Source organism: Giardia intestinalis, chromosome 1 (assembly GCF_000002435.2).
Source record: "Giardia intestinalis strain WB C6 chromosome 1, whole genome shotgun sequence".
NCBI lineage: Eukaryota > Fornicata > Diplomonadida > Hexamitidae > Giardia > Giardia duodenalis.
In genome coordinates this window covers 504,325-523,447 of record NC_051856.1, presented here as the reverse complement: position 1 = coordinate 523,447, position 19,123 = coordinate 504,325, and the positions used below count along the sequence as shown (strand labels likewise).

The window sequence follows — 19,123 nt, the reverse complement described above, 5'->3', positions numbered from 1 at the left end:
GGAGAATAAAAATGCCTGACGCGCAACCTACGCAACACCCGCCTGCCGAGGGAGCCCCCGCCAAGTCCCTCGACGATGAGCAGATTCCCCTCTGGACATACATCTTCCAAGGACACACCCCAAGGACCACCATCTGCGTCGCCGTGCTGCTTCTCATCTGCAACATAATAGTCTCGGGGCTAGGGACAGCACTTTCAGCATGTCTGAGTTCTGCCCACAGAAACCGCTGTAACCTACTTATCATTGCTGCAATCCAGTTCTTTCTCATGTGGCTATTTGTTCCGTGGATCTGGAGCATTGTTTTTGGAGCACTGTTGGTGATTCATGCCAAAGACAGTCCCGATGACGGTGGCCGCTCCGAGCCAAGGAGGACAATCGAGCCTCAGCAAGCCCCGCCGGTCTAACGGTACGGCAAAGCTACCGGTGGTATGTCAACACTGCACACCGTTATCGTTTCAATTTTAAAATGCACCTGGGTGTCATCGCGGAAAAGTATACTAACGTTCAGCTTAGTAGTGAATTACAGGGAGTACAGATCCACGGTCCAGAGGTCATTACCCGTAGACTCTACTCTGCGGTCTCACTGAAGACAGGAAGCCCCGTTAACATACTGGAGTACGATGTAGCTGAGCTTTCATTAGAGGCCCGCGGACGTTTGGTCATGAACCTTGAAAGGCTTGCAGACATAGGCGCTCGTTTGCCTAAACTGCCGGGCAGTTGTCTCGCTCTGCACGGAAGCGTAGTATCGTACGGTCGGGAGGGCTTCATTTACCAGGAGGTGCAGCATGGCCGAAGTCTAGCGGATGAAATATCTCGCCGCAGATCAACGGGATCAAGCTTCTCCGAATCTGAGGTCTGGGAGATCTTAGCTGGAATTGTGACGGCCATTGATTCTCTCCGCAAATTGGGTGCTTTGAACGAGCCCCTTTTCTTCACACCTGATAACGTCCTTCTCCTAGAACGGGAGAACCCGGGGAAACCCCTTTCTGTTCTTGTTTGTGAGTACATGGATTATCAAATCCATTCTTTGTCGGACCTTCTACTCAACCATGAGCAATATAATTTTTCACTTCCGTTCCACGTACCCTCCCCGGTAGCAAATCATATATCGTGTTCTTCCCTTGATGAAAGACTTGTGTGGAACATCGGAACCTTGGTCTTGAAGATCATGACAATGAAGCCCGCTATGAGCTCGATGTATACAACAGATGGTGCTATCAACCTACCAAAGCTACTATCTGAAAGAGGATTCTCCGGCCAGCTAATAAGAATAGTGTCAGGTTGTCTGGAGCACGATACCAAAAAGCGTGAGCATCTAGAGAAGATATCAAGCCTGGTCCATCTTAAAACAACAGCGCACTTGGCTGCACCAGTCCAGCCTTACGAGTATACTGATGGAGACACTGATCTGATGCAGGCCGCCGCGCTCAATGATACAAGTGCCGTCTCCTTGCACATTGGCTTCGCTAGATCTCAGAATAAGCATGGTAGAACTGCTCTTATGCTCGCTGCTGAGCGAGGTCATCTGGAGGCCGTCAAGCTTCTAGCTTCACACGAGCTCCAGTTGCGGGACGAGAAGGGAATGACCGCACTCATGTATGCAGCCATGGCGGGCCGTGCTAACGTTGTTTCTTATTTGATAGTAGCAGGTTCCCAATCAGGAGCACAAGAAACAGGGGTTTTCAGTTCTGATAACCATTGTGCACTTATGTATGCCATCAGTCATAATCGCGCCGAATGTGTACGCATACTGGCGCTCGAGGAAACGAATGCTAAGATCCCCGAGACAGGAGGCGAAACAGTCCTCATGTGGGCTGTCCACAAAAGGGAGGAAACTTTCCTAGCTGAGCTCGCTGACGCAGCTGCTAGCTGTGAGCCTTCTTCTTCCGAGTCCGGGAAGACTGCGCTTATGTTAGCAGCAATCACTGGATTTACGACCGCAATCAATACCCTTCTTTTTCAGGCACGAAGGTCTGATATTCACGGACGTACTGCGCTTATGTACGCTGTTCTGGAAAGCAACGCAGACGCAGTTGAACTACTAGCTCCACATGAATGCAAGCAACATGACGAGCGAGGAGAGATGGCTATAATCAAGGCTATGAGAGCGGAAGATGTTAATATGGTCAAGATTCTGCTTCCGCATGAAGGGAAAGGGCACACAGCGGACGGACTAACCCCTCTGATGGTTGCTGCTAAAACTGCTAACCGTAGGGTCTTCGATCTGCTCATAGATGAGACTTGGATGGTTTTGGCATCGGATGGGACCAATATCCTGGACTACCTCTCGCGGACAGGGAACACCGTTTACCGTAAGGCAGTCTTAACGTATGCTAAGACCCACGGCGCCTCTTTAACTCTCTCACCTCGCAGACCAAGCTGCGTTGTAGAGCACAAAACACAGCTTATGGAGGCTGCCGAGCAAAATAGGCCTGATCTGGTGGCCCAATATCTAGACCAAGCAGGATGCTTGCTGCCAGGGTTCGTTTCCCAAAGTTGTGGCACGGCCTTAATGATGGCCATCAACAATAGGAATATCGACTGCGCTTCTCTCCTTGTAGAGCGAGAGGCCGGGATCCAGACAAAGGAGGGACTGACAGCCCTTATGCGTGCAGCCGAAATGGACTATATTATGGGGGTGAAGTTACTGTCGGAGCATGAGACCACGCTTCGAGACTGGAATGGATGGTGTGCTCTTATGTGGGCTGCATCAAAGAACAACATCTCCTGCGTCCGCCTCCTGCTCTCTGAGCAAGACCTACGGAACAACGCCGGCAAGACTGCACTTCAAGTGGCACAGGTTGCAGAACAAGAGGCTGCGGCGTCCATCCTTGATAGTGCCAGCAAGTAGATAAACAGTCACATCAGTAAATCAAAAATAGAGCAATTGTTTATGTTAACTGTATCATATACTCCAAACAGCAATAGAAAGTATCTTGCCACACAATCAGCCAATCTACTCTCTGCATCGCATGCACACGTCTCTGCAGGCTATTTACCCAAAATGCAGCAATCCCTCATAGAGATGTTCAGGGATGCGTGCTCGCGCTTTTCTGACCTCCCATTTATGTTTTTTCGTAATGGACTAGCAACAACACTTCCTGAAAGGCCCAGGGACAACACTTGTCAAGAGAGCACACAGGCTGTCAGCGCGCCTTCCCCCTTTACCAACCTTTCCTATGCTAAGGCAGAGCGCATGGTCAACCATGTCACTGCCGCCTTTCAGTATCTGGGGATTAGGAGCGGAGACATGGTTGGGCTCATGGCAGCCAACTCTCCCCTTTGGCTCATCTCAGATCTTGCCATTATGGCGCGTGGCGCCGTCACTGTTCCCGTTCCAACCACGAGCAACCATGAGAAGCTTGCATACATCATCCTCCACTCGGGAATGAAGCTCATCATAACTCAGAAGCAGTATGTGAGTCGGGTTCTTGGCGTTGCCCATCGCTGCGACAACCTCCGCCTTGTATTATCGTTGGATACGCTTCCCGATAGCCCTAATTTGATCAACGCTGCGTCCATGGTGTTTGGTACCTTGGAACAAGAACTCCTCACAACGTCCGTCATAGACCAGATGATCTACGATGAGTTTTTCAATTCTGCGGATGGATCTCCCTCCGCGCACGCACTAGCATCTCCGTTACAAGGGATGCGGACAGGGAATTCTCCCCTCCCTTGCCAAGAGGCCTCTGCTGTTGTTGACAAGTTGGAGGATCCGCCTGCCAGCCCCAGTTCTAATATCTTATCTATTGACGGTATATCATATCTAAACGAAATTCGCAACAGTAAGGTCTCGACACAGGCACACCTTGAGGATAGGCTTGGGTCCTACTACTTACGTGACGGACGGGTCTTTACGTGCTTTGCTAACGGAAAGCTCAGTGCTTGCATGGCACCCTTTCCAGCCATCTTAAATCAAACGTCGACCAAACACGACCGACGAACCCTAGAACACACTGTCGACAAGAATCTTATAGATATCTCATCGTATCTGCGTGCACACATATCGGATGCAAACTCTATTGAAAATTGTTTGCTAGATTCTGAACCAGCTGTAGTGCAGAGCTCAGCGGTAACTTGTTCCGATAAGCCCGAGAGCGACGACCCCGCGCACACCCCTAACTTAAATGGAGCTCAGGCAGGACTTAAGCATCTTCTAGAAGACGAGACGCCTCTGAACATCATATCGCTAGATGTCCTGATGCAGAAGACGAAGCACATTAAATACACTGCTCAGAACGACGTGCGCGCCGGCGCCACTGATATCTGCAGCATACTGTATAAATCTAATAAGAAGTCTAGTTCTCCTTCCCCGCCTATTGTCGGACTAGGGGTCACCTATGGTGCGTTTATTTCGGCCATGACATCACTTGCACTGGGCTACCTTCCTGGGCATATGCGCTCCCCATGTGATCCATACATTAACCCCTTTGCAGATGCTTCCGAAACATCAGACATTATTCAAGCAAACAAGCACCAACCTTCTTCATCTCACGAACGGGACAAAAAGGGGCAGTCTAGGACTGGCTCACAAAACCTAGCAAGTAAGCAAAGCCCAGGAAACTCAGCAAAGCATTTGACCAATATCTTTGTTGGCAGAGGATCCGGGACGAGAGCCTTTACAGCCGATGTTATCCTGCCAGGAAGTCCGTCAATCAAATCATCCGGGTTTGTCCACCACCAGCCCTCCTTTCTCTCCCATCTTCCTCTCTCCATGCCCTTTGAGAGGGTTCTTGAGCATCTCGCATACATTAGAGGCTACCAAATATACTATTCATCCGGAATCGACAGACAATTTATGCTTGATCTGAGAGACAGTCAATGCACGCTATTTGTGGGAACATGCCAGATATATCAACGAATCTACAAGGCGGGGCTGACATATCTGACTGAACTGGGAAATAAGGAAGTCGACCGCATAGAGAAGGATCTCGAGCGACGTGCAGATAAGATGGACAGCATCTGTCAGGAGTCGATGTTCCTGGATCAGGTTGGAGTTGATCAGCTGACCTCTGGTCCTTTCGGGCCTCTCACTGTCAATCTAAACGTTGACTTGGCTGCTGCGGATTATACTAAGCCGCAAACCAGTAGCGACGACCCCCATGCGCTTGCGATCCAGAAGGTGTTTGCTCACTCGCAAAAGGCGCTCATAAAGGCCTCCCGCGTGGTCCCCGAACGAGTCTCTAATGATGATTGCAAAAGGATACTGGACACATTCTCTTCGTTTAGAAATCATCGGTTAACACCATATTACAAGACCACGGAAAGGATTATCGCCAAGCATCATCGCCTTGCCAACGCGTTTTTATCTCCAATATTGAAAGCAAATGGTCGCCTATCGCAATCCCTAATGGTATCCCTGAAGACGCTTTTTTACCAGTCACAGGTGAGCACGTTAAAGCTCCCCTCAACTCTAAGGTTTATCAATGCTCAAGCCTTTGGAGGCAATACGACTCACTTCATTTCAATCGGCGGCCCGCTACAGCACAAGGTCATTGAGTTCTTTCGGGTGGGCACTGGGGGTATCTTTTCAACTGTCTATGGGGTCTCAGAGTTTCTGGGGCTGGGATGCTACACATACTATCATGACCTGCCGTCCTACGAAGGTTTGCTGGGCAGATCCATGCCAGGTATTTCCAGCGTGGTGATGGACTGCAAGGAGAGGTGTGAGTTTTCATTGGAAAGAGACGGGGTTGGTGAGCTTTGTTTCAAGGGGAAAATGGCTGTTGCGGGCAATTACTCTGGATCCCTCCTCTTCCGGAAGATCGCTCACATGTTCAAGTTCTGCTCTAGTCCCTTCAGGATGTCAACTCTGGGTGTTGTCAAGATTCTAAAGAAAAAGGTTGAGCATATGGGTCTCTTCAAGGCCCCCAATCTGGCTGAGAGACAGCACAGTATAGCCGTTGCTTTGCTGTACGCTATTAATGCCGAAAATTCACGGTTAGATTCTAATGACAGCGGCCAGCTGAAGCCCATTAGAACAGTAGCTTCTTCGACCCAATCGCCGAGCCATAACAATGATGCCCAAGAGTCTCCAGAACCCAACTCAGCTCTGGCCGCAGCAGATACACAGGCTATTTCTAAGGACATTATCAAGAGACCGTCACTGTTTGGGCCAGAACCTGGCTCTGTCGACGACACTCCCACGTCTTCTGGTGCACAATTAGGAATTGCAAGCATAGTCAATAAACAAGGGCTTGCGGGCTTCTCTAAGTTCTCTAGCATGAGTGTAGAAGATTTACGACTAAACCCTCCACTCATGTCGCAAACTGCCTCGTCTGTTCGCCAAAGCATAACCATTAGCGAGCTGAAGCTCAACAAACTGTCTGGCTCTGCCTGCGGAATTCCCCTGAGCGTCAAGGACCAGAGCTTTGTACGATCCAGTCAGCCATCAGAAAAACCAAAAAGCAATACCCTTGCGACATCGCCCTCTAGAGATACGTCCCACGAACTTTGCGACCAAGACGTTCCTCTCAATGTGGTACTGAAAGGCATTTGTTCTCCAGATACAATAATCAGTGATGAAATGCCTGAGCTTAAGAGCGTACCTGCACCTCTCGGCAAGGAGTCCACCAGCGCAGCAGATATCCTTCCTGTGCATGCCGAACCTTGCACCACTGATACATTCTTAGACGCATACTCAAAGCGGTATACCTCACTGTCCCTCTTTCAAGGGTCATTTTCCTGTCCGCAGAAAAAGCAGTGTGATCTCTTTAAAGCTAATGACATCTTTGATGCAGACGGGTACTTCCATACTGGGGACTTAATCAAGCTTCTTCCGGACGGACGCCTGGTCTACTTGCGATCGCTCCACAAACACCTTGTGCTCGGCAAGCAGATTCTCGACAGAGATCTAGCAAACAGAATCATTGAGAGCATTCCATACATAATAACGTGTTGCCTGTTTGCCAATCCCAATACTAACTACACAGTATGTATTATCAACTGCAAGAAGTATTTGCTAGAAGCCCGGTACAGAGAACAGAAGATTAAGCTCAAGGGAGCCACCTCCCATGACGTTGTGTTAGAGACCTCTGGAATCAAAGGTTGCGAAGATACCTTGGATTCAGAGGGAGAAGTGGCCGTCGTTGAGCGGGGCCTTACTCCGTCTGTCCAATCGATGTCCTCCGTCATCAGTAGCAAGATCTCATCGCGTGATGGGCTTCTGTGCGAACGCTACGGTAAGGACGAAGATGATCTAATGAGAGTCTTTCTGCCAGTCGTGTCTCCGACCAATTTCACCAGAGCGCTGGCGCAAGCGGTTGAACGCTTTGTACTAGAAGATATAGCCGCCGCCATAAGAGCTGCAGGGTTGTCAGAGACCTACATACCTAAAAAAATCAAAATCTATATTGACCGCGAGATGGACTTCAATCGGGTCCTGTATACTCACAATGGACAGAAGAACTATCAACAGTTCGACTACGTATTTAAGGCAGATGTACGATACCTGTATTCCGTGTAAACCTTACTTAAAGATACCTGATTGAAATTGAGCATTTTCGTTTACAGCTCGAAGTCGATTTTTACAAGAATTTTTTAAACTGCCATAACATAAGCGCATGTGGTCGAGTGTCCACGCAGACCCTAAGTGCCGCATAGGCCACGACGCCAGTGAAGGTGCAGAAGTACTCTAGAAATACTCTCACACAAAGGCAAAACAGAACACCAATAAGTCTCAAGAGACTCAAGAGACTTAAAGTATAACCTCTGGGCGTTGCGTTACAAGACAACAATTGGCATGTTGAACAAGAAAAGCTGTTGCACAACTTTCCCCAAATACCTCAATGAAGAGGATTTGAGATTTTAAAAATTTCCTCAAGTCATTCATAAGTGGCAACATTATTACATTTGAAATGAAACTACATATTGAGTACACTTCAGGTAGTGTTGTGGTGCATATCTTATGCTCTAAACGTCCTGCAGAGTTTCTTGAGCACGTTGAGTCTTCTCGATTCAGTTGCTTGATGCGTCCCGAGTGTCTCATCATAGACCAAGAAGGGCAAGGATGCAGAATGACATTCAACACAGACGGATGTAGGCGACTTATTGTCCAAAGTGAACCTGCAGTCCAACCAGAAAAAAGCACTCGTTTATCTGAAAGAGAATTGCAGCGGTTCATTCTATCTACAATGGAAACGGTCCGCTACAAGTACAGCAGCTTCTATCAAGACTCCATTGACCGAACTCCTACTTTAAATTACCTCAATTTGATCAGTGCAAACTTGGCATATCTTGATAGCAGTCACTCCCTTAAGCTAGTGTCCCCCCTCTTTTTCTGTAGTGAAGAAGTGTGTGCAGAGGCCAATGGGTGCTGCTTTGAAGGTGAGCATGTGCCATCAAACTTGAGCGCTGTGGAGGCAGAACTCCTTGTTCTGGGAAGAGTTTTATATAAATATGTAGCAGATCTCCCTTGCTCTGCCTCTCCTCTGTTCACTGATGAATCCATAGTACATACTGTCAAGCATCGTGGCTACTCGCAGGAGTTAGGGCGACTACTCTCGACCCTCCTCTCTTTGCAGCACAGCCAGGAGCGCTTTTGGCCTAGGCTATTGTCATCTAGCTATGCCAGCTTTACGTTTTTGTCACCGCTCAATTGCTCTCCATTGACACTCTACGACCCAACTGAGTCCAACATTAGCGAGGATCTTGAACTAGACAATACTACGTCGTTCAGCACTGAACTTAACTCTTTTTTCTTGGCTGCGCAGTCTCTCTGCAACAATACGTTCCGTGCCTCCAGCTATAATGCAGAAGAGCTTCTACCCTTTCTTATTGACAAGGCCAACGTCGCCTGGATAATTGAATATATCTATACGTCCCCTAGAGCGGCCAATGACCGCATTGATGATATCTTTTCTACTAATCATCCTAATTGTACTTTAGACCACGAAGACTGTCTCGACATCTTCGTTGTCCTTTTGCGTTATAGCTTTGAAGAATTTACATTACAGAATCTTATTCTGCGAGACACTGAGCTGGCTCGCAAGCTTCTGTTTCTTCCAACAAACCCGTCACAACTTTATCTCAAGACGTTTAAGCGCATCGTGACCAGCCTTTTGATCACTCAACAATCCACTGCCCTTCTCCTATTTGCGTATGCAGAGCAACCTAGCTTGTTTGAGCAATTGCTTTCCAACATACAATACGAGGAGGTTGCTGGGACTCTTCTCACTCTTATAGATGTGGGATCGCAATTTCATGACGAAGAAATCAATTCGGCGCTGGTGCGTTGCGCTTCACAGGTCAATCTGTGCGCTCAGTTGGTCACTGCCGTTGGTAGTCGAACTTGCTTGTCAACTCTGCTATCTATCATGCATTTATATGAAAAACTCTTCAATTGTCGTATTTCTGGGCTTGTTATATTAGCCGTGTCCGAGCTCCCATCGCTTCTGACCACACTGAATTCGTATGTAAGTGAGCTCCATGCACTGGTTGAAGTCACAGAAGATTTGAGTCTATTCGTGTGTACATGCTTCAATGCATGTGGTAAAGTTTTAGCCATAGGCCTCTCCCTCATATTCAAAACAGCTTTGAGGATGTCGATAGAGTCATCTAATTTTGCTCAAAACGATTTTCTCTTATGGCAAGAAATTGGAATGGTGTATCCTCGCATTGTGTATAGACTAGGCACTCTAACCAGAACGCTTGTACAATTTGTCGATGAGACAACCAGCTCTTATCCTAGTATTGTCAAGCACTCACATACATCACGGTTTATTGCTTATCTGTACCACTACTTAATGTTGTATGCACGGATCCTTTCTGTTACTGCTGACATCAAAGCATACTTATACTTCAAGGAGACTGGAGCTAAGCCTTCGAATGAGTTTAATGGAAAGATACAGCAGCGAGACTCTCTTCAGCGAGTAACGGAACCGTTGCTGGAGGCACCGATACCATACTCCGCTCGAGCAGGATCTGGAGGCCCGTCTGAAATAGCCATCTCAGCTACATATCTCTTGAAGGATGGATGTGCATTGCCTATCTCTCTTCGCAATTTGATGTTAGATCTTTTAGATGCTGGGCTGACTAAGGGGATGTGCAAGCTTTTCTACAGCTATCCAGATGCCACAGCACTCCATTTTGCGGTTGGCCGCATCCTCATCCCCTGTGTTGAGCTGTTTATTTCAGATCCGAATGTACTCGACACCATCTGCTTGCAGAGCTCCTTCATTGACGTCGGTCAGGAGTTCGTAAAGATTGTTGACTGCGAGGGGAATTTGTGGAGCAGTGGTCTTACCCACTACATCAATCTTTTCAGAAGCATCGTACGACTTGCCGGTGGCATCTCTGATAAGATTATATTCACGATTGACTGGAAGCAGCTGAGGCCCAGGCTTTTTGAACGAATCTCTAACCTCATCCCTTTTTCCATAAAGAGATTGGCAGCGGCTGCCACCCATGAGCCTAACCCGACAGTCAAGTACCTGCTGCAAACAGGGGCCATAATGGATCTCAGCACACGCCTACTTGATCACAGCTATGACTTACTACTTTCCAAAGTGGCCAACCAAGCGACAGAAAGCAGCACGGATGACTTTACGGACTCGTCCACTGTCTTTGAATTCACTGCATCAAACGCCGATTCAGCGCTCCTAGAAGCTATAGTCAACGGGGCGTCAACATCCCCGTTGGAGGGATCGCAGGACTCCATCCAAGTCGACAGCAATGAGTATTTCTCCTTCATGGGGGAGTTTTTGATAAATTTCTCCGACCTAAATCCATTAAGTGACACACAATCACATACTTAACAGTACACTGGCCGAAATAAGGCATTGTGCCGCAACGCTCTCTGAGCACGCGTCCTGAAGGATACTCTCTATGATACTAAGGACTTCTTGCGCGGAGAACAGAGCCTTTTCTACAAGATTGGTCAGCAATCTGAGCAGGTTGCATTGGGTGTAACTACTTATCCCTCCCGAAACCATTAGCCTTGCGAAAAATGCTAAAAGCCCTTGAACTTCCGTATTTGGCCGAGTATAGACGTGAGAGTACAAGTGAGCTAATGCATCAGAAATTGAAGTGGATGCTGCGCTATAGCTCCACTCTATGTCCACTAGAAATGCAAGGGTTCCTAAAACTTTATATGTTACGTTGGTATCGGCTGCTGTTTGATAGCAGACGAGGACAGAAGCAGAGGGTATGAGACTCGATAGTATGAACTGAGTGTCCTTCTTAATAACACATTTGGTAAACTCCAAAAGAGAGGCTAGCTCTGGTAAGAGACGACGGACTTGTGAGTGGCGCAAAATTAGTATTAATAAGGATTTGATTGTGTCAAGAAGGGGCTCAGACGATGAAACATCTGTAAATGCCATCAGGCAATGGATGATGTGCAGGAGATAGGGTGTAGTGATGACAGGAACGTCGTACCCGTAAACTGTGCTCCTCTCAAGCGAGCTCATATGATCTAGGGTACTGCTCTGCTCTGCCTCTGCCTTACTTTTGATGGCCTGCTCTATGGATGACGTCGTTGTGGATCCTAGGCTTTGGTTCAGCACTCTCGAATCAGGACATAGGTGACTCAGAACGAGCTTATCTGACACTACCGAAACGGTCAGATCCGTCGCTGCAGGTACGCTCTTTGTTAGCTGAGAAGCTGAGGCTTCCTTATGGTGTGCAGATTGATCACTGCCTTTTAGGCTAACGGTGTAGAGTGTGTTAACTAGTTGACAAGTAGGCCCGAAGATCTGCTTGCTGTTAACATTGACGATTTGCCGGTTAGAGGACAAAAGAAATAAGCTCGCATACAACGTAAGTGACAGAGCCAACCCCTTCTTAGCCTTCTTTGAATCAACGATGGAGCATGCCCAGTCATAGCAGTCTATAATGGTGCTAGTATAGTCCGCCAAGCGCTTCTTATTAGAGCCTACGATGAGAAGCAGGCAGAGCATGGAGCAGTCGAGCAGTCCGAAGCCGTTCAGCTTGATTGGCCGCTTGACCTTTAATGTGCTTGCTTGGGTATTTGCAGGCGAAACAGGTAGAGAAAGAGACGTTGCAAGCTTTTCGATCGGCATGTCACTATCTGCGCTGTCTACATACTCGGCACCCTCATCCTCGCGTTCCCATACGGGGATGCTCTTGATAGCTTTTAGGTTGTGAAAGGTGCTCTGGAGGATTGTGCTGAATTCGCACGGATATGTACTATACTCCCAGAAAACAGCCAGTACTTGATACACCCACGAACTCAGCACAAAGAATCCGGGCATGTCACACCCGAACGGAACTAGTAGAGGAGAGTTTAGTCTATCCTCGAACTTTATAGCCTCCAGGGACGTGATGAAGCTACTATAGTTATTCATGTCCACTTCTGCATTCAAAACAGAGAGGCCCAAAACAGAGTAAACAAAGTGCTTCCTCACCTTGTGCCCGTCTTGGGAGAGGTGATCCCATGACATGTGGCCCACGTAGACGGCCAGCTGGAGAAGGGCGCCGTAGAGCTCCTTCCTCTCAAACAGCAGCTTAGCGAAAGCACTGTACTGTGCACGGGACAAGACGTCAGAAGAGTCTAGTGGTGGACGGATGATATGATAAATGTAAACCAAGTCAGATACAACCTCATCCTTCTCATAATCCCCAGAGAGATATGGCCCCATAGAAATGAAATCGCGACACTTGGTCAGAAGAAGCTCGAAGAGCGCAAGCTTCATTTCTGAAAGATTGCGACGGAACCCCGGAATGACGTACACGTCCATCTCCTTCTTAGACGCCAGCACACGGAGATCAGAGAGGTGTTTCTCAAGGTTGAACTCCGGCGACTGTTGCTCCAGCAGACGAATGATAAAATCCCGAGGCTCTAGCAGACCATATCTACGTGGAAATATACAGCCAGAAGGATCCTGGTAACCTGTGTATCTATCTGATAAGATCCCCAAGAGAAGCTCAGGATGCCGCCGGAAAAGGGGAACTAGACCAGCACTAAGTATGCCCATAACATCTAAGGAGGATACCATGGAGATTGCTTTGCAAAGCCGGCATAGAAGGGACAGGACAGATCTGCTGTCGTCTGAGCGCTGATTCTTTTGCAATAGCAGTGCTCGGAGGAAGCTGTAAAGAAGTCTGCCCACTCGGTATCCGTGTAGGGGCATTACACACTTCGATATTAAGTAAAGCACGGTCTGGATGCACGTGTGCTCTCCCAATGTTAATAAAAACTGGGCAGTAGCCCGGTAAATTGTCCCATTTGCCAAGCTGTCAATGGTTCGTATGAATGTCAAGTTCCTCATGCGGATAACCAAATCTCCGTCCGTTCTTAATAACGTGCGCCTGTATATTAGGGTGTGATTGTCAACGGAGGTATTTATGAAACCTTCAACTAACAAAACTTTAAGTATGTGAAACCAGACTGACGCGTCGCACCAGAGCACAGCAAATTCAAAAACTTTGTCGAGATTGGTCGCATGGCCAATACACTGAGGATAGAGCTGCTGAAACCCAATGAGGTCGACATAACTATTCAGAACGCCCACCCTTTGCAGAGCGTAGCGCCCATAAATACTTTGCAGCAGAATATGTGGTGCAAGGGAAAGGAAGTAGGAGAGTATGGCAGAGGCAAGCGGCTGCAAAAAGGGAAGAATGGGACCTTTATCCACATTGGTGTAATAGTTCTTTCCCAGCGTAGATATGTCTAGCTTCGAATTAGCGCAAACGAAGAACATAAGCACAATGCTTGTTATGGTGGATGCCTGGGGCCTCTGCTCGACAGCCAAGAGAAGTAGGCGAATAATTCTGTTTGCCAGGTGGGTGCGGAAGAACTCCTTGTGATCTAGAGAAGACTCATAGAAAGTAATGCAAAGACACGCCTTCCCCAAAATGAGGGCGCGGGCTTCGGACGGCAAGTCTATGAGCTGCATTATGCTAACCATACTTGAGATGGCAGACATGTGGAAGTACCCCAGTCGTTTCAGCTCTGCAAGCTGCACGGTGGTGCGGGCATCTGAACGTGAAGTTGCAGGGGGAGAGCGTCGACTCTCATCCTTCAAGAAGTTAGTGAAGGAGGCAGCTGTACTACCTAACTCTGAAGGCCCGGCACTTTTGCTTTCTGCAATGGACGCAGTCAAGGCCCGGTAGACCGAGAGATCTCCTGGCAAAAGCTCATGCGTGGTACTAAGGCTGCGATTTCTTAAGCTTCTAGCACTGCGGAACACACTATTTCTTCTTGAAAGAGTATGCGCCGCATCGTACTCAGCATCAAAGATCGACGAGCTTCCGTGCGCCTCATTCTGGTCTGAATAGACATTAGTGTTCAGCTCAGGACTAAGCAAGTTCTCCATGGACCCATTCAGATCTTCACATGGTCTGTGCAAGTGTTCGTTGTACCTCTTATCGTCATCTAATATGCTCTCAGATACATATGGTGTTTCAGGGATCTCAGCGCAGTGCCGAGCTAGTCTGGTACTGACGGTTACTTTATCCACATCCACGTCAGCAGGGGAGGTCTCGCTGTCAGAAGAGTCGTCTGTGTTGATGGACCAAGAGTGAGGGCTGCTCCAGCAATGTTCAAGGATTTCATCAACTAGGGTCGTGGAGTAAGCAGCTAAGCGTCGATATCGTGAGCATACGGGGTAGGAAACAAATAGGCTAGAGTGTACGTTAGCGTTCTTGTTGGTCAAGAATTCTGCGATAGTGTCCACGTTGGCTTTGTACAAAGCAGAATACGATGGAGAGTCAGCTAGTTTAGAAATGTTGCCTGTCGAGCGATGAAAGATTGGAGACTCAATTATTGCTCTGCACAAGCGAGGAATACCTGAGTACAGGACGATGTATCCCAGCAAGTGCATAAGAACTTGAGCAGTAGTGAATTCAGCAGGTCTAGTCGGGAGACGTAGCAGCGCGTCCAGGACATAGGCAGTTGTGTCCATAAATAAGAGATAGCTCTTGTTTGTTGCAAAGTATATGAGCTCCTTACAGCATTGCTCCAGCTGGTATGTGCTGGAAGTCATTCTGGGAACAACCATGCCAATGCGCTCAGCTGCAGCAACTGCCTCGTCTAGTTTTGTGACCGGACGATAGTATTGTTCTGCATTGCAAAAGTCTGCATAACACTTGAGAAGAACAGAGGCCGCAGTGCTCTGGCTTCGTTGCTCACATAGAGTGATCATCGCCAGTACAAGAGAGCTAGAAACAGCAGAGATGCACTGACCAAAGTGCATGATAGTGCGCACGGAGAAGGCCCCTTTGTCCCTTGCCCAGTCATAAATGTCCCAGAAGGTCGTGAGAACAATGTTAAGCTCTACCTGATAGCGTCTGTCTTGGTCGGTTAGCAGGGAGTCTCTTGTTCCTTGTGTAATAATACCAGCACACGGAGACGAAGGAAATTGAGCCATGGAATTGACGCGCGAACTAGGTTCTGTAGTTGACAGGCTTGTAGGAGCTGATAATATGCTCTGAAGAGACGAAGCGCGCTCTAGCGAGAATACAGAGGACGCCTGCAAAAGACGTCTGGCAGAGAGAAGACTGTGCATGTATATAAAGTGCGTCAATACCTTATAGCAATCACTAAACGGTGTAGCTGTCTTTTTGCGGTCCTTTATTTGCTGGCCTATTGTCTGCTTAATCTTTTCATATTCATTGAACAACTTTAAAGAGAACGTGTCAGGAATGTTGAAGAGGAGGTCTAGCATGAAACAGTCATACCAGTATGTATACGCTTCTTGGTATAGCTGTGAATTCTCGCCACAGAAGTATGCATATAAGTTCTCTCCAACAACCAGATGGGACGAGTGGCCAAGAAAGCGCATCCCAGGAAACATCTGAGAAAAAGACAATGAGCTTGCCCGTTTTTCTGTGAAGAACTGCTGGATTGCATGCTTTTCCAGAGGTACAAGTGCCATTTTCCCCGAGCCTATCTTCTCCTGCAACCGCCTTATGTGCGCAGCAATAAGTGCTCTAAGATATGCATAGAGAGATGTGATTGCGCTCCTATCGTCTAACACGGCACAATAGGAAAACAGCTCCACCCCGGACGCAGACTTATAACGACAGTGTACGTACGATGGTGGCTCAGACATTCTATCTGATACAGTCATACACTTCTTAGTGCACTCGACAAGCTCTAGAGGCTCATCTGGAAATGTCACTGCGACTCCGAGGGAACTGGCAAGAGACACATCATCTTGGCTTAGAAGACAGTTGGAGATCTTATGCAGGAATGAAAGCAATGTGGAGATATAAGGCTGAAGAGGAATCAGTAGTAGCTCAGTCAGGATCACAAAGAGTTTATGGAAGTAGAGCCTGGAGGACAGGATAACCTCTCGACGTGCAGAGTCTGGAAGCAGATCTAGAGTGCTATCCAGAAGTCTGATTGCTATCAGCTTTGCGTTCCACGTTAAAAAGTTGAACATTCCAGGATAATCTGAGCATAGGCTCAGTGGCATATTATTAGAAAACAAGAAGACGAGGAGAGCCTTACAAATAGGTGCTGGGCTGAGCCAGGAAGATGTTAAGCTTAGCAATAGACACTGGGATTCATCTAAATCGGAAGAGCCTGTGTCCATGGACTCAATGGACGAGTCGGTTGACGAAAATACTCCAGTAGAGATATACACCATAATAAGGAGGTAGTCATCAACCAATGCCAGATCACATAGCTGCTTGCTTAATGCCGTGTATAAAATATGCGCTAGAACAAGGCTTATGCGATGGAACCTAAGGGGGTCCCCATCACTCCTAACCGAGTAGCTGAGGTCTGAATAAGACAGTAAGGATTGCTGCGAAAAGCATTCTGCATCTTCAAGGACATTAGTGGAGCTGTGGCATGGGCTTCCACCATGCTTACCAAGTACGCTTTCCCGATATTTACGCTTTCCCAGCGGAAGATTAATACACAAAGGAAGGATCATATTGAGAAACGAAGCACAATCAGGCGAAAATCGGTAAAACTCTGGAATATCTGATAGAAGGTAGAGTCCCATGAGTAAGACAATGGAACTAATCTTTGCCTTCTTGGGGAAGAACCTTATTCTGTTGCTCACCATCTTTGTGTCTTGCAGGTATAAGGATACTAGAACGCGTGCTGTTGCTGCGACAATGAAAAACTCTGCATACCCAAACGTGTCAGGAAGAATGGAGAGCTCACTCAGCCTCCTTAGAGTAGAGGGCAGAAGCCTTGGGGGAGCAGGAGCTTTGATGTTAGAGCTGAGGCCAGACGACAGATCGTAGATGGTGGAAATAACTTCGAAAAGGTGTTCGCCGGCGCTTAGGTACGCATCAAGGATTGTCGAGAAATTGGAAGAAAAGGACGCTTCGGAAGATGTAGGACCGTTATAATCTTCACTAACCTGGTCTGACTCTAAAGCACGTAGGAGTATAGAAGCAGAGTCATTGTTTGGAGTAGCAACGCAACAAGTCAAAAGAAAGGTCTCCAAAGCACTTGTGAACCGGTAGAAAGAGATGACGTTTATGGCTATGAACGCATGAAGCTGAAGTAGGTCCTGAAACAGTGGGGATGAAAGCAAGCGTGGTCCATATTTAGAGCCATACTTTTCTTTTCTAATTAACTCCAGTGTAGCCTGACGCCAACTGAGATCTGGTTGCAGTTGTGCGTGCAAGTCTGTTGTTAGAGGGATAGATGCCTGGGGCACCAAGGACCTAACATCGTCTGCAACACGTAGGAGCCCTGAGACGCCGCTAAGGCCAGCTGTCTGGAGATCAAAAAGAGTTGACAGAATAGCGGACCCTTGAAACTCCAGTAGTTCGGCCGCAAATGCGTTTAGTATGTTTATGAAGGTTCCTATATTGTGATGTATTCCAGCTGCTACGGAAAGGAGTGATGGGGCTAGCTGCGCGAGTAAGATCTGATCCTGAGATTTCACGGAGTTTATAATTGATATTGCCCCTTGAAACGCTAACGTTCGAAGAACGATGGAAGACTTGTCCATCTTCATCCACTCTTCCACCTTGGTAAGAAACAACTTGATCTCATCGAGAGTAAGGGGAGTGAGCACAGCATGTAAACTATTGTCAGTGTCATAGGAGGTTGCAAGGTGAATGAGTGCACAAAGCCCTAGAATGCGAGAATACTTACCTTCGAGAGCTGGAACAATACAAAGGAGGCGCTGGAGAAGTGTGTCAGCCCAGACCTTGTTCTGGAGCTTTACCGCATAGGCGGCCGCTAAAACAAGCTGAATCATAAGCCAGGGGCCTGGAATCGTCGATGTCTGTTTTTGTGAATCCAGTTGAAGAAGTGAGCGGTATAGGATACGCAAAAGAGGATTCCCTTTGGAAGAATACATAGCAGGGTGCTCCCTTGAGTATGGACGGGCCTTGGAAAGTAGCCTAGAAATAACTGGAAGTAAAGGGGTAGGATAAGCACTGAACGTCACATTAGACGCTGACGCTAAGGAACTAGTGACTGCCTCTTTTAATTGTAGTATTTCATCTTCAGTTAGTGTGCCTTGCGGAAGAATGGACAGGATATCCTCCAAGTGGCCGTGCGTGACCCCCGCTCGTGTCCTAAGAAGCTCTAGCATTTCTATAGACTCGTCCTTGTATGCATCTGGTAGCTGGACAAGTACGTATTCGCAAAAGAGCGCCGGATACAAGTTGGCCGCCGCAGCGATGAGCATTTCATTTGTGAGGGCGTCGTCTGTAAGTAAGGCGATCGAGAAAAACTTCTTTTCTGTGGCAGTGACTTGGCTAGAAGAACATGCAATGTAGGATGCTAAAGAAGACGTCTTATCTGAACTGTTAGATGAGGTCGAGATACATCTTATGACCTTCCAGAACAAGTGACCAGCCTCTGTAGCTTCTGCAAGCTCCTTGGGTTCTGGGTTTTCTGGCGAGAATAGAAGGTAAGACAAACGGCAAATCGCTGTGGTTGTCGAACTGTCTGAAAGGCCCTCATCTATGAGGGAGATCGCGCGATGCAAAAGCTCGCATCTTCGCTTATCTCTGAGGACCTTAATGCTTTCAATTGCCGCGCTCAAGATAGAAGACCCATGTGGATGGCGCAGGCCGCCAATAACGGAGGAGAACATGTGTCAGTTTTTTATTACGGGCTCAATCGAGGACCACGCAGGCCACTGCAGTGCTTCATTGGGTCAGAAGTCAGTAGAGACAGAGATCACTGAACAGGCACCCTATCTCTAAGACGTGTAGGTCTCAAAAACAAAAATTGTCC

General features: G+C 47.7%; 5 protein-coding genes across 5 annotated transcripts; 4 read left to right on the top strand and 1 right to left on the bottom strand.

The window, feature by feature from the left end:
- Positions 1 to 11: 11 nt before the first annotated feature.
- On the top strand, positions 12 to 404 carry GL50803_007374 (Spec3 membrane protein; the record flags this gene model as incomplete). The annotated part of the gene is made up of 1 exon (XM_001707799.1): positions 12 to 404. The coding sequence occupies one exon, from the start codon at positions 12 to 14 to the stop codon at positions 402 to 404; it is 393 nt and encodes a 130-aa protein (XP_001707851.1).
- A 62-nt stretch (positions 405 to 466) lies between these two features.
- On the top strand, positions 467 to 2,851 carry GL50803_007375 (Ankyrin repeat protein 1; the record flags this gene model as incomplete). Its single annotated transcript, XM_001707800.1, has 1 exon — positions 467 to 2,851. The coding sequence occupies one exon, from the start codon at positions 467 to 469 to the stop codon at positions 2,849 to 2,851; it is 2,385 nt and encodes a 794-aa protein (XP_001707852.1).
- Positions 2,852 to 2,893: 42 nt separating this feature from the next.
- On the top strand, positions 2,894 to 7,465 carry GL50803_0017170 (Long chain fatty acid CoA ligase 5; the record flags this gene model as incomplete). Its single annotated transcript, XM_001707801.1, has 1 exon — positions 2,894 to 7,465. The coding sequence occupies one exon, from the start codon at positions 2,894 to 2,896 to the stop codon at positions 7,463 to 7,465; it is 4,572 nt and encodes a 1,523-aa protein (XP_001707853.1).
- Positions 7,466 to 7,856: 391 nt separating this feature from the next.
- On the top strand, positions 7,857 to 10,754 carry GL50803_0017172 (uncharacterized protein; the record flags this gene model as incomplete). Its single annotated transcript, XM_001707802.1, has 1 exon — positions 7,857 to 10,754. The coding sequence occupies one exon, from the start codon at positions 7,857 to 7,859 to the stop codon at positions 10,752 to 10,754; it is 2,898 nt and encodes a 965-aa protein (XP_001707854.1).
- Positions 10,743 to 18,980, bottom strand: GL50803_00103878 (uncharacterized protein; the record flags this gene model as incomplete). The annotated part of the gene is made up of 1 exon (XM_001707803.1): positions 10,743 to 18,980. One exon carries the CDS (start codon positions 18,978 to 18,980, stop codon positions 10,743 to 10,745), a length of 8,238 nt encoding a protein of 2,745 aa, XP_001707855.1.
- Between the last annotated feature and the right edge of the window lie 143 nt (positions 18,981 to 19,123).